Here is a 15,034-nt window from a genome sequence, read left to right on the forward strand (position 1 = left end):
AAAAAACTATCAGGAAAGAAACTAGAATTTAAATAAAGGATGAAATCTTCAATCTGATTGGTCAGAAGAGCTTGAATTTTATTCAAATGTATTTATAATAATTGTAATTTAATGTAAAGGTTAAATTAATTTAACTATTTATATTTTTAACTAAATATTCATTCATTCATTCATTCATCTTCTACCGCTTATCCGAACTACCTCGGGTCACGGGGAGCCTGTGCCTATCTCAGGCGTCATCGGGCATCAAGGCAGGATACACCCTGGACGGAGTGCCAACCCATCGCAGGGCACACACACACACACACACACTCATTCACTCATGCAATCACACACTACGGACAATTTTCCAGAGATGCCAATCAACCTACCATGCATGTCTTTGGACCGGGGAAGAAACCGGAGTACCCGGAGGAAACCCCCGAGGCACCGGAAGAACATGCAAACTCCACACACACAAGGCGGAGGCGGGAATCGAACGCACAACCCTGGAGGTGTGAGGCGAACGTGCTAACCACTAAGCCACCGTGCCCCCTAAATTGTATTAAAATTTTTAATTTCGATGTTTAACTTCCATAAAATTTTCATTAGATTTTAATTTCATTGAAACTGCTTAATAACAATTCACTTTATTCATATTAATTAGTACATTTTTTCCATAAGCAGCAGCTAGATATCAAACGTTTATCTTACAGTAATGCTGCGTAAAAGATAAAGGTAGCTGCTGTAACGTAAATGCAAACAGGAAGAGGAAGAGGAAGAGGAAGAGGATCCACATCCAGTCCATAATATTCAATATAGACAAAAGGATAAAAAAAAATCCCTTCTTTACATAAAGACTCTATTACTCCAGTATAATTCCACCTTTAATATTTAATACACTGCTGATCATTGCGACTTTTCTGAATTTATTTATTTTTTTTAAATAACACAATAACATTGGACATTAGTTTTATCTTTTTTTTTTTTTTTTTTAATTCTTTATTGCTGTGACATTGCTGTCAAGGCTTTATACAGTAATTAGAAAATATCATCCTGCATTTAAGGAGAAGTGAATGCTGGCATTAATAAAATAGTTTCCCAGTGAAAGACTGTTGTGTTAACAGAGACACATTTTCTCTCTAATTATCTCTCAGATCCTCATGGTCACTTTAGCGTTCGTTAGATAAATCCTCATCTATTCTAACAATCCCACGAGCAATTTGTGCAGTTTGACTCAAGGAGACCGGGACATACATACAAAACATTTTCTAATTAAGACGAGAACCCTTCAGTTAAGGTACAGTATTATCTACATAGGCGAATGCTCCAAAGTCGAAATTGTTGGTCATCGTTTTCTTCTTAACAGCGAGATCCTCTCAGGTGTCCATTCAGCAGATATTTAGCTTGGTAATTAGTACAAATTTCATAATAAAAGCTTCTTCAAGAATCCTTTTTGAGCATGAGGCCGTGTTGAGAACATTTCCAATCTCTTTACACACAAAGCAGAGAGGACTAAAGTTCATTCAGCTCCAGTAAGCACTTTATCCAGGTCAGGGTCTTGGTCAATCTGGAGTCTATCACAATCACAGAAGCACTAGGTGTGAGGCTGGAGCACACACACACACACACATACACACACACACACACATACACACACACGCACACACACACTCTACATCTAGGGGCATGTTAGAGCAGCCAATCCAACTAGCAGCATGCATTTTGCGAGGAATCCAGATGGGAAAATTATACCAACACGCAGAGAAAGCCGACAGAGCCGCGAGGCATCAACTCCACCCGCTGCACCACCATCCACCACGACACAAAATCTCTAACAATCTAAGTCGAAGCCTCAGTTGGTGACACGATGCTTTATACGCAGTACAGAATCAATAGGAGAGATTTCCAAAATAGAAAACAGGAGAAATTTTTTAAAGCGAAACAATATTCAGAAGAACATTATGACACATTTAGGTACAGTATGAGTTCATGACCGTTGCGTGAATTGTATGAATTTCATTTCTGACTAATAGCTTTAAGATTTGGATATAAATAATAAAGAAAGAAAATTGCTTCAGGGATCTAAATTCTAATCCAGATTCGACTTTTAGTGAAATTGCAAACCGGGTCGATTCGAGTCCAACGGAACATTAAGTATTAATTATACTGTTGCAGGTGTCTGAGACACTCAATCAACTTGAATGAACACACACACACTTACCGGATGTCCCCGGGGTCCTCGGTGACGAGTACATCAGTCTTGCAGCTGGCGACAGGGTTGATTGACAGCTCGACCGGTGGCACCACAAAGCTCTTGCTGACAGGCAGCCAAAGGCCTTGGCCCAGACTGTAGGAGGACCTGCACATGGCCATAACACAGGCGATCAGAGAGCATGCTGGGATTCAGCCATAAACACAGACAGCCAGAGGGCATGCTGCGAATGGCAACTACCCAATATTATCCACACAGCTGTTTTTTTGTTTTTTTTTTAACACCAAAAAGTCATATAACATAAGCCAGATTTGATTACTGTTAATCTGGTTTAATAGCGTCATTTAAAGAATATTAAGATGGAATTAGAAATGTGGGAGTGCAGAACGTTTTATAACTACAGGGCATGAAATAGCTTTTTCTGCTTCCTCTTCATTCTTTGTAATGGCAGATATTTATGTTTATTGCATCTACTGTACTGGTGTCAGACATATAAAACAAAAACAATTCTATCTGATCAACTGCGTACTACGATGAAGCAGTTCTACGCCGATGGGCGTGGTCTCTCAGATGATGACTCCACCCCAAAAGCCAAAAGCCAAGAGACACAATGATGCACTGATTAGGATGAAAATGACTCATGAGGCTCTTTACAGCCATCAGATCTCTGAATCACTCAGATGAGAACAGCTGGGAATTCATTCACTCATTTCCTACCCCTTATCCGAACTACCTCGGGTCACGGGGAGCCTGTGCCTATCTCAGGCGTCATCGGGCATCAAGGCAGGATACACCCTGGACGGAGTGCCAACCCATCGCAGGGCACACACACACACACTCATTCACTCACACACTCACACACTACGGACAATTTTCCAGAGATGCCAATCAACCTACCATGCATGTCTTTGGACCGGGGGAGGAAACTGGAGTACCCAGAGGAAACCCCCGAGGCACGGGGAGAACATGCAAACGCCACACACACAAGGCGGAGGAGGGAATCGAACCCCCAACCCTGGAGGTGTGAGGCGAACGTGCTAACCACTAAGCCACTGTGCCCCCCCTGGATATTCATTAAACTTAGAATTAAAAGCTGTATGGAAGTTTGTTCGGAGATTCGGATAAAATGGAAAAGAAGCAAGAAACCAGCCACTGATCTTTGCCATCCACCTGCTGTGAAGCACGGTGCAGGTAGCATCATTTTAACACTTTACCTGATCAGACTCACAGTTATGTCATAATAGTTGTTTATTCATATTTAAATACATTTCAGGGTGAAGTTTTGCATCTGAGAGATGCTTCTTTTGTTAGCTGTCGGTGTTCAGGATGCGTTCAGGGGAATGCGATAGCCTAGTGGTTAAGGTGTGGTCTAACGATTGGAACGTTTGAGCTCGAATCCCAGGTCCACCAACCCCCAACCCCCATCAGGAAAAGCTGGACAAAGATAGGAAAAAAAATAGGAAAAGCTATTTATATGGACTGCTACTTGGTACAAAATGTGTGAAATGGTATCAAATATACAACTGTAATAAAATAACGCTCAGATCGACCGCGTCGATCTTCATGTCTGAGGATGCAACAACAAACCGCATGCTCAAGTGTTTCTTCAGAGACGTTATTTCATTTTAGGGCGTATTATAATCTTAAACCTCTGCACCAAGTCCATTATAAAATGAGCTGCCATCAATGTAATACGAGTTATTATATTTCCAGACTGTATTACATTTGGATCTCTGCATCAGAGCCATTATGTAATAACCTTATTATAAACGAATTACTTACTGCCCTTAGAATAGTATCCTGCCATGTCAATGTAACATTATTGCCCTTTGTTGCTAATGTTGATAAGCTGCAATATGCAAATGAGCCAGATGAAGTGCCTTTTATATTAAAAAATAAAGTTTATTGCTGACGGAATAAAAACAACTGGAACTTGAGCTGTTTTCCCAGCAGATATCACGGTCCTTCACTGGCTCCGGCTTATCTTGTTGTTGGCGCCGTCCATGTCTAACTCTGTATGCAGTAAGTGTACGTCTGACTGCTGTTCGCTCAGCGTTTACATGCATCGTGGTTAAGCGTGTGTGTGTGTGTGTGTTGAAGTGCAATGTGTACAGTGATTGTCATCCCCCTGATTGAAAAAACACAAACTCGAATTTGACCTTGAAATTAATCCTATATTTTCACATACTTTTGCCACTAACATATTTCTATAATATTAAAACATTTTCCTGAATAAAAAAAAAATGACCAAGTGTAATATATTTGTCTGATTTGTTTGACTGAGTTCACTTTGTTTGCTTTTATGACTTGTGTGAAAATCTGATGATGCTTTGGTTCATATTTATGCAGAAATCTAGAAATTTCAAAAGGGCTCACAAACTAAGGGTCCAAGCGACACTGTATATTTATGTATACTGTGTATTTTATATTGATGTAGTTTTGTTTTGTTGTTTACAGGTTGTTGATGTCTTTGTTTTTACTGTACGGTGCAAGAAAAATAACCAACTAACTAATTATCTAACTAACTAAACTAGCTGTGTATTGATATCTGAATACGTCTGAGCAGAACCTCTGTTACACACCATTCGGACATTCAACTGACCTTCAACGCATTTTTTTTGCATGATATTGACTCAAGTGAAAAGCACAATTCAGCACAACTACATTATAACACCCTGGACGGAGTGCCAACCCATCACAGGGCACACACACACACTCTCATTCACTCACACAATCACACACTACGGACAATTTTCCAGAGATGCCAATCAACCTACCATGCATGTCTTTGGACTGGGGGAGGAAACCGGAGTACCCGGAGGAAACCCCCGAGGCACGGGGAGAACATGCAAACTCCACACACACAAGGTGGAGGCGGGAATCGAACCCCCAACCCTGGTGGTGTGAGGCGAACGTGCTAACCACTAAGCCACCGTGACCCCCATAAAATCTACTTAATCTATTTAATTATCTGATGATATTTTTAAATAAAATATTAAAATAAAATAATTTTTTTGATGATAAAAATATTTAAACAAACCAACAATTAATTTAATCTAATAAAAATGAATTTAATAATTTTTTAACAGCTGCTGTCACTCTATAAATAAATAAATAAATAAATATTTTAAAACAACAGTGTATTAATATCAGTCTTCTGGCTGTATGTTAATATATTTTTTGTTCATATTTCATACAACTTCTAGTGTTGTATTTTATTTAGAATTTGAAATAATACTCGAGCAGAAAGTGAAACAGAGGCTAAATCTGCTGTACTGCGTCTCACTGAGACCGAATGCGAGTGACGGTTTCGTCATCCACGGCGCACTCACTCCTGAACAACGATCTCTCGTTCACATCCGTTCCCCGTGAAACTCGGCCACTAAGCACTACACCTCAGTCCCTGACCTCAGATATAGACACAAACACAGTCAATCAGCTCAGATCAATGCCCACTTCCACTCATAAATAAGACCTAGGCGACACAGGCACCGCTCTCGCTCATCAGCTGACACAGAAGAGCCCATCGATTGGCTCTTTCTCCTCGCTATCAATCAGCACCGAGCGAGTGCATTAAACGAGTGTGTCGTCAGCCGCACGGAGTGATGACATCCCGGTAAGTATGGTGGGAGATAAATAAATTTAAAGCACTCCGTTTTTGTCTTGGGTAAAGAGTGAAAAATGGCCTCTGTGGAATCATAGAACGAGGGATTTATATCGTAGCTTCGCTAATCAATATGTCACACACTGCTAATTGGGGAGGCAGGAAATGATCACGGTGACCTTCATGACAAAAGCAATCACAGGTGATGGAAATAAATATGTGAAGGTTTACATTAGCTACACTGGTTAGCTTTTATTTCTATAAAGCAAAAGATGAACAACAAAATAAACAAAATGCAAAAACAAAAAATCAATAAACAAAATACTGCAGATTCTGGAATTAATATAATATTTGTAAAGGATATAAAAAAATACAAAAATAAAACAAATATGTTAATTAAAATATTTATTAAAATCTTCTTCTTCTTCTTCTCCTTATTATTATTATTATTATTATTATTATTATTATTATTATTATTATTATTATTATTGTTGTTGTTGTTGTTGTTGTTGTTTTGGCCTGAATTTTATATACACAAATAATTAAACAATTAAAAAATTTTTATTATTCAACAGGATATTTTTATATAAGATGCAAGTATAAGATGCACATTTGAAGATGAAAGAGTTAAAACGGTAGTGACATTACAGTGATAATGCTCTGAACATTAATTATAGTTGGTGGTTATAATGCATCATGAAGCATTCCATTAGGACCTCCTGAAAGAGCCTTGGTGTAGATATGGTCTGGGGGCAACGCACTCTCAGAGCCTTCACAAACAGCCTCAGAGCTTTTATTCTGGCTGCGTTTGACTCCCTGAGGCATCGTGATGTTTTCAACAAAGCTTATGTGGTGATCTGAAGATTCTCACCTGAAGATCTTCTCTGGCGCTTGTTCTCCAGTCACCAGGTCATAACCTCGCTCCAGGTTAGAGTACGGCCACGGCCTGCAGGGGATTTAAGTCTCTGTGTCAATAAAGCACAGCAACCACTAACAGTACAGTACATCACCAGCGTTTTATTTCTTTCACCACATCATACTTTTTTTTTAATCTCTTTATGGTTACTTTAATGTTATGGAAGGTCCATGAAGCTTATCTTTCCATAGCTCTCGTGGAGTTAATATGATTAATATTAATGTACTCTAGAGACTCCTTCCACCAAATCATTGTGTGGGAAAAAGATAACTTATAAGCTTTCTATAACTTTCTGGTGTTACCATAGAAACGGTAACTTATAAAGGTTCTCAGCAATCGGCTTTGAGATTTGGCTTTGAGCTTCTGTTGTGTGATCATGAGTCCTGAATTATTCTAAATATTGGAAATGAAAAGACAAATCTCGCCATGACATCATCGCAGTTTAGAGAATCCTCCAGCGTTCTAGATTTCAACACGTTCCTCATTAACTGCATCGTCGTTCCAACACTCTTTCCCCTTCCCACCGAGTCCCACTTGTCCCAGAATATAACTGCGTGTGTGTGTGTGTGTGTGTATATATATATATATATATAATATATATATAACAAGGTGATAACTTGCCTGTTTTCATTTTTTTGCCGTGTGTTAATGTGACAGAGAGTCTTACGGATCTTACCCTTCGTTCCGTCCCCAGTCGGTGCGTATGCAGAGGTGTTCGTGTTCAGGGTCAGGTGAGTAACCCTCCAGGCAGCTACATTCTCCTGAAACAGCAGAGACAGAGTGACACACATTCATTTATCTGGCCTGTGGTAGAAATCACCCCCAGAAATCACCCCTTCGTCCTCGTCTGTCACAGGCACCAACTTCTAATAGAGCTTTAGAGTACTTAATTTAACCCTTTAACCCCAACCCTTAATTTGCTCCTTAACTTTGACCTCTTTACACAAGCAGTCACAAATAAATAAATAAATAAATAAATAAATAAATATTTTCATGGTTTTGTGTAATAATTCCTAAAAAAGAAATGATTGACTTCATAATGCAGACTAAACTTTATATTGTTCATAACTGCTCAGTAACAAACCAATCACAAGCACTTAAGCACTTTGATACAAACGTCTACATAAGCACTTCATAACAACTGACATAAACCTTTCATTCACTCTTTTATCTTATATTTTTTTTCCCCCAGTAAGCGCTTTATCCTGGTCTGAGACGCAATTGATCTCATTTGTAAAGCACAAACCCAACCTGAATTAGATGTGATTTGATTTATAAATGCTTATTCCAACAGTTATAAACACTAGTTTGTCTGATTGACATAACCAACTAAGTCATGCTATGTAGATATTGATGGAGATAATATAGATTTTGGACATAATGACATTTTCTGTATTGACTCACAACAGAACATGAGACTGTTGTAGCTATGTATGCCGTATGTCCGTGTCATATAATGTTAATAACATGACATAGCATTGAAGTACAAAAGATCTAAACAAAAAAAAAAAAAGAATTGACTGTGTAACTGTACAACATACTGACACTATATATTAACTCTGGGCTTTAAAGTAAAGGGTTACAATGAGTATAATGTCTTTATGAATGATTTATGAATACGTCATAAATTATTTATAAATAGGAATATCAAGACACCATAGCAGTGACGTAGCTTCTTTTATAGTTCATTTTTATGACAATAACTGTTTATGGATTCAACTTAATTTTTTTTTTAATGTATTTAGCATTATTTATTTATTTATTTATTTAAAAGGGAATTTATTCAGAATAACTTTTTATACCGATCTTCTGTAAGAGCTTCTGTAAAATTAGTGGAGCCCATGTCTAAAACATTTATATTTTACGGACAATACAAGAACACGCCATTTTGAATCTGAGGTCAATTTGTCCTAGATAAATTCACACCGAGGAATCAAAAAGAGTGTGTTATTTATGTCGAGGTGCAACGTTTGGTCCCCTGCTGCTACGCCGCTAATACGGACCACCTGTTCCTCATCACGGTTCTGCTCACAAAGCATCAGAAATAGAATCAGATTTACACTGAACATCCTACCGAGCCTTTTACAACACACTCCACCTACCCAGGTGTTTTTTTTTCTCCTTTTTTTAACCCTGTACATTCTACTTTCTCTTCTCTTCAGTTCAGTTCATGTTATTTCTCATTGCTTTGCTGTATTCCACAGTTTCACTAAACTCCTTCAGCACTACTGAATCACATCTCCCCAGATTTCTCTGTGTGACGTGCTGTGGCTCACAGGAAGCTGATTTATGGGCTGTCAGAAGATATAAGCAGCGAGATTCATAAATCTGAAGAAAAAAAAAAGAAAACAAACCAAAATAATACGATCAGTTCTCTTTTGTTCCGTTTTCGAACTCTTTGCTTGTTTTACTTTTTCTCTCATTTTTTTGTCTTTTTTTTTGCCCCAGGGATCGTGGATCATTTCATTGACCATGATGTAATGCGCAGGAAAAATTCATTATCCGTGGAGCTATTTTACGTCATTGGCACAAAGGACACACCTTCATTTAGACTGACAGTCACTGAGGCCACGCCCCCTCATCAGGACTGACAGGGACTGAGAAAAAGGACACGCACTCTTCGATCGGACTGACAGCAATAAAGGCCACGCCTCCTTCACTGAAACCGACAGACACAAAGCACACTCCTCTTTCAAGGCCATGCCTTCTGTGAAGGTGGCAGTTACACAAACCACGCCTCCTTCAGTGAAAGTAACAATTACACAGGCCACGCCTCTTTCAAAGAAACAGACAGACACACCTTTTTCAAGGCCACGCCTCCTTCTGTGAAAGTTACTGTTACACAGGCCACGTCTCCTTCACAGAAACAGACAGACACACCTCTTTCAAGGCCACGCCTCCTTCTGTGAAAGTTACTGTTAAACAGGCCATGCCTCCTACACAGAAACAGACAGACACACCTCTTTCTAGGCCACACCCCTTCTGTGAAAGTTACTGTTACACAGGCCATGCCTCCTACACAGAAACAGACAGACACACCTCTTTCTAGGCCACACCCCTTCTGTGAAAGTTACTGTTACACAGGCCACGCCTCCTACACAGAAACAGACAGACACACCTCTTTCTAGGCCACACCCCTTCTATGAAAGTTACTGTTACACAGGCCACACCTCCTTCTGTGAAATTTACAATTACACAGGCCATGCCTCCTTCAGTGAAACTGACAATTACACAGGCCACGCCTCCTTCAGTGAAACTGACAATTACACAGGCCACGCCTCCTTCAGTGAAACTGACAATTACACAGGACATGCCTCCTTCAATGAAACTGACAATTGCACAGGCCACGCCTCCTTCTGTGAAGGTTACTGTTACACAGGCCACGCCTCCTTCAGTGAAATTGACAATTACACAGGCCACGCCTCCTTCTGTGAAAGTGACAAATTATTCAACGCCTTCGCAATCATCCAATCAGAATCAAGAATCCAGCAGCACTGGAGCCTACAATGTTTATATTTCATAAACATAAAGTACAAAATAACAGCGAATGAGGTACAATGTAGACTTGAATCTTAAATAAAAAAAATGTTTAAGAAGCACTGAACTGCATGAAGAGGCGTAATAAATAATAGATAGTTCTAGTTCTCCTCAATGCGAAAAATTTAAAAAATAAATTAATAAATAAACCTTTTCAAACGTCGGTCAAATTCCACTCAGCCGTAGGTGGCGGCTTGTTGAGCTTTTCCACTTCAGAGAGTTGAAATTCAAAACATTTTCAACAACAGTCTGAAAGATTCCACCTGCAGATTGGCTTTAAATCACCGCCGTCCTGCTGAAAGGGTTCGTTTCAGCAATTTTCACGTTTAATGACATTTTTGAGCTTCTTTTTTTTTTTTAAATAAAGTTAGAGGGCAGGTTGAATAGAAGGACGTTTTATGAAGGTCTTTTTGAAAGTCTGAACATTTCTTTTAGCCTCTGGTTCTTGTGGAGAGTTTGAAAGAAGCCGAGCCTGCCGCTAATAAAACTAGCTCATCTGCATGCCGATGTAGCTCCTTCACCCCAATCTGGAAGGTCAAAGCCGTTAGCCAGGTGCTAAAACTGCCATCTCAAGAACAATAACGCTGGCTAGGCATTAGCCAAGAGCGCTAGCTGCAGCTTCGGTGCACAGAGTGATGATCCTCTGATGGATTGTTCCAGACCAAATCGTCTGTCACGTGGGCAGGTGACACGTCGCTAATGTCATTCTAACGGCTGAAGTCACAGTTCTGGTGAGAGCAGCTGCAAAAAGACCTCAGCTTCTGTTTGAGCGTGTGATCTTTCCATCCTGGTACTTTTAAATCACACCATGGAAAAATACTGTACGGTTGTGTTTGTGTTTGATTTTAACATTATAGATCCCTACATAAGCCCTTTATAACAACGTATTGTACATGCACTGACTCATTCGTAATTTAATTTAGATGTGAACTGATCGATAGAACGTGCTTATAAATGGTAGCGATTTATAAATCCGTTATAAACATTACCGTAAGTCGTAATGCGCTTTATGAACTGTTATAACAATGCTTATAATGCTGTTTAAATGCATTAAGTTAGGATGTTATACAGTAAGACGCATGTGAAGAATCAGACCTCTTTGTATTATTTTGATTTTGAATGAAGGGCAAAATGTGGATCACTATCAAGCAGCGGAGGCAGGAGGCGGAGGCAAGAGGCAGGGGCAGGAGGCGGGAGGCGGGAGGCAGGAGGCAGGAGGCCAGGCTGTAATCATTTTCTCCTCTGTTCTCTCCAATGTCTGACCTGCATGATTAATGATAGGTTTCATTAGAATGCTTTTCCAATCTCGCTAAAGGCCGTGTGGGCAATTTTCCGATTTCAAGGATCATGGCCTAGGCACAGGAACGGGGAGGTTGTTGTTCCGATGCATATTTTCACACAATTTCAAGAAAATCAATGCAAGCTGCAGAAATTTAGGGGATTCATCACGTCAGTCTTGTTCATGAACCAGACATAAACAGGATAAATTCCAGACTGATAGACTGATAAACTCAGATAAAAATACAATCTCATTTTCTCAGGGTTATTTTCTTTAAACTGACCCAAGGCAGTTCTTATAGACACCTACATTATGCCTCTGAATAAAACCTACATATTTATACATCTACAATCTGTAATGTCATGCTGACATAATATATTATATACTACTGACATAAACCTACATAAACATTTCTATATCCAGGAGTCATATTTGATGTCTTGATGACATAACACAGTATTTGTGGACATGTACATAAGACCTATGTTTGGTAACACTTATTCCAAATAGAGCTAGCTGAAATGGTAAATGTGATTGACATACTGTAACAGTTGACATAGGACAATAATCATGGACACCCACATAAACTCATTATAATGGCTGACATAAAACACCACAAATATCACCATGAACACATATCCGTCTATATTGTGCTTTCATATTGAATATGTTGTCAGTTTGACACAATACAGTATTCATGAACACCTACATAAGCCTGTTGTAACAACTGACCTGAAGCTACATTTAGTAATGCTTATTCCATCTAGAGTTAGCTGAAATGGTAATTGTGTTGACTTAATCTCAGTCAACCTGAGGAACCTGATGACATATGCCTACATAGTAGATGACATAGGCCTTCATAAGCCCTTGATAATGGCTAACAATAAACTAAATAAATATCCATAATGGCATATTGTATCTATATCCAGCTGTCCTGTTAAGTCTTTTAGCAGTTTTACACAATATTCATGGAAGCCTACTGTACATAAGCGCTTTATAACAACTGACATGAACGTATGTTTAGTAACACTTATTGTACCTAGAGCTAGCTGAAATAGTAAACTTGATATTCTGGAATAGAGCAGTGATCATAAGCTCTTAACACACCTGTATAAACCCTTTATGACTGTTTAAAAGACACCTGGGTGCCAATTGACATAAGGGTTTATAGAGGCTCCTTCCAGTGAGAGCAAGGTGTCATGTTAATTATGATGTCAAATTGATGCAACAACTGAGATAAACTTTTTTTGACTTAAGGTTAATAAAGTGGAATTAAAAACCTGAGTTAAATTAGCATAGTGTGTGTGTGTGTGTGTGTGTGTGTGTGTGTGTGTGTGTGGAGAGTGGTAACAGATGGATGAATATAGGAACGGTTTACAAAGCCATGAGTAAAAGAGCTTTTCCGGACTCAGAAGTGGGATAAACCCGGAGGATCTAACCCCATCTCCTCACCCCTTAATCAAACCCCGGCGGGAAGCTGAGATTGACCTGGCAACCAGCCCAGAATTCCTCTTACACCTCACACATGTGGTGGAGAGTGTGGTGAGAAAAACAAGAGGTTTCCATCAGCTAACTCACCGCTAAGTCTCCTGAGAGAGAGACAGACAAAGAGAGGGAGAGAGACAGACAGTCAGAGAGAGAAAGAAAGAGATAGAGAGAGAGAGAGAGAGAGAGAGAGAGAGAGAGAGAGAGAGAGAGAGAGAGAGAGAGAGAGAGAGAGAGAGAGAGAGAGAGAGAGAGAGAGAGAGAGAGAAAGAGAGAGGAAGAGAGAGAGAGAGAGAGAGAGAGAGAGAGAGAGAGAGAGAGAGAGAGAGAGAGAGAGAGAGAGAGAGAGAGAGAGAGAGAGAGAGAGAGAGAGAGAGAGAGAGAGAGAGAGAGAGAGGAATAGAGAGAGAATGGTCTAGTGGGCCAGAGGGAAATCATAGCATAAACGACAGACGGGGACAGAAACACAAAGAGGAAAAAGGTTCTCCTGCACCATGGTCACATGTATGATGTATGATTAGAGCAAGGAGAGTGACATAAAGAAATAATGACCTCATTATGCTAACAACAACAACAACAACAACAACAACAACAACAACAACAACAAAAAGGTGGGGATTCTTAGAGAAAACACTGGGACTAAAGCTAGAGCTGACTCAATAAGCATATAATAGAGAAATGATCTATTTATTTATTTATTTATTTATTTATTTATTTATTTATTTATTTATAGCCAGGGGCTCTAAATAAATATTAAATTAATAAATCCATTTTATTTGTATTGCACTTTAACAATGAGCATACTCACAAAGCAGCTTTACAGGGAGCTCTAAATCCAGGATATAAATGATGCATTTTAAATAATAATAAATATTCGATCGATTAATTGACTGATTGATTTATTTATTGACTGATTGATTGATTGATTCTTTGGTGTCACATAAACAAACTTCTGTCACAGATAACTTGGACATTTCCCCTCCAGACCACCAGAGGGCAACACATTTAAGTCAAACCCTTCTTCTCTTAATTTAAGGTTCTGTTCTTCACACTGTCGTCTTCTAGCTACTGTTTGTTACCTGGTTGTTTGCTGTGAAGTTCTTCAGTTGTTCTTGTAATCTAGCAAATGTTTACTGTGTTTACGCTAATTTGTATTTACTGAACTTTGGATTGAAATATTCTGCACTTCCTTCTGTCTTCATCTCTGAAGCTCTATGAAGGCAATATTAAATGTTTGCATCAGTGAGGAAACCTCAACCCTGTGGGGATCCTGAGGCATCTAGAGATGTTCCAGCTCCAGTTGTGTTCCTCTTCATGTAGATTTCAGACATTTAGTGAGAAGTTACCAACTCCATGTGGTGTTTGAGGGCAACAACCTCCTCATCAATACACAACTATCAGAGTGTATCTGACTGTAGAAAGGACATTATTCATAATATCACTCTCTGGTGTTTATAACAGTTTATAATCACACTCTCCAGTGTCACCCAAATGAGGATGAGGTTCACTATTGAGTCTGGTTCCTCTCAAGGTTTCTTCCTCTTCCATCTAAGGGAGTTTTTCCTCACCACAGTCACCACAGTCATCTCAGACTTGTTCATTAGAGATAAATACAAACACATTTAAATAGAAGTCTAATATTAATCTTAAACTTTTGTGTAGGGGGTCACGGTGGCTTAGTGGTTAGCACGTTCGCCTCACACCTCCAGGATTGGGGGTTCGATTCCCGCCTCCACCTTGTGTGTGTGGAGTTTGCATGTTCTCCCCGTGCCTCGGGGGTTCCCTCCGGGTACTCCGGTTTCCTCCCCCGGTCCAAAGACATGCATGGTAGGTTGATTGGCATCTCTGGAAAATTGTCCGTAGTGTGTGATTGTGTGAGTGAATGAGAGTGTGTGTGGATCCAGTTGGATCATGCTGTTGCTGATTTCCTCTTTTTCTGCGTTTCCTCTCTTTTGTTAACAAAACAAACAAAAGCCGTTTGTGAAAGTGGCTGGAAATTTGTTCCAATATATTAGTCTA

At 39.4% G+C, this 15,034-nt stretch overlaps 1 protein-coding gene across 2 annotated transcripts in view; it reads right to left on the reverse strand.

Moving 5' to 3' along the window:
* Positions 1-15,034, reverse strand: part of LOC132840721 (astrotactin-2-like) — a 343,281-nt gene that overhangs the window by 140,421 nt on the left and 187,826 nt on the right. For both annotated transcript variants that reach the window (XM_060862652.1, XM_060862651.1), the window contains exons 8-10: positions 7,391-7,475; positions 6,670-6,744; positions 2,204-2,341 (exon numbers count right to left, since the gene is read on the reverse strand). In XM_060862652.1, the coding sequence (XP_060718635.1) occupies positions 2,204-2,341; positions 6,670-6,744; positions 7,391-7,475 (298 nt within the window). The remainder of the gene's footprint in view (positions 1-2,203; positions 2,342-6,669; positions 6,745-7,390; positions 7,476-15,034) is intronic.

The sequence above is a fragment of the Tachysurus vachellii genome, chromosome 26 (genome assembly GCF_030014155.1).
Source record: "Tachysurus vachellii isolate PV-2020 chromosome 26, HZAU_Pvac_v1, whole genome shotgun sequence".
NCBI classification, from domain to species: domain Eukaryota; kingdom Metazoa; phylum Chordata; class Actinopteri; order Siluriformes; family Bagridae; genus Tachysurus; species Tachysurus vachellii.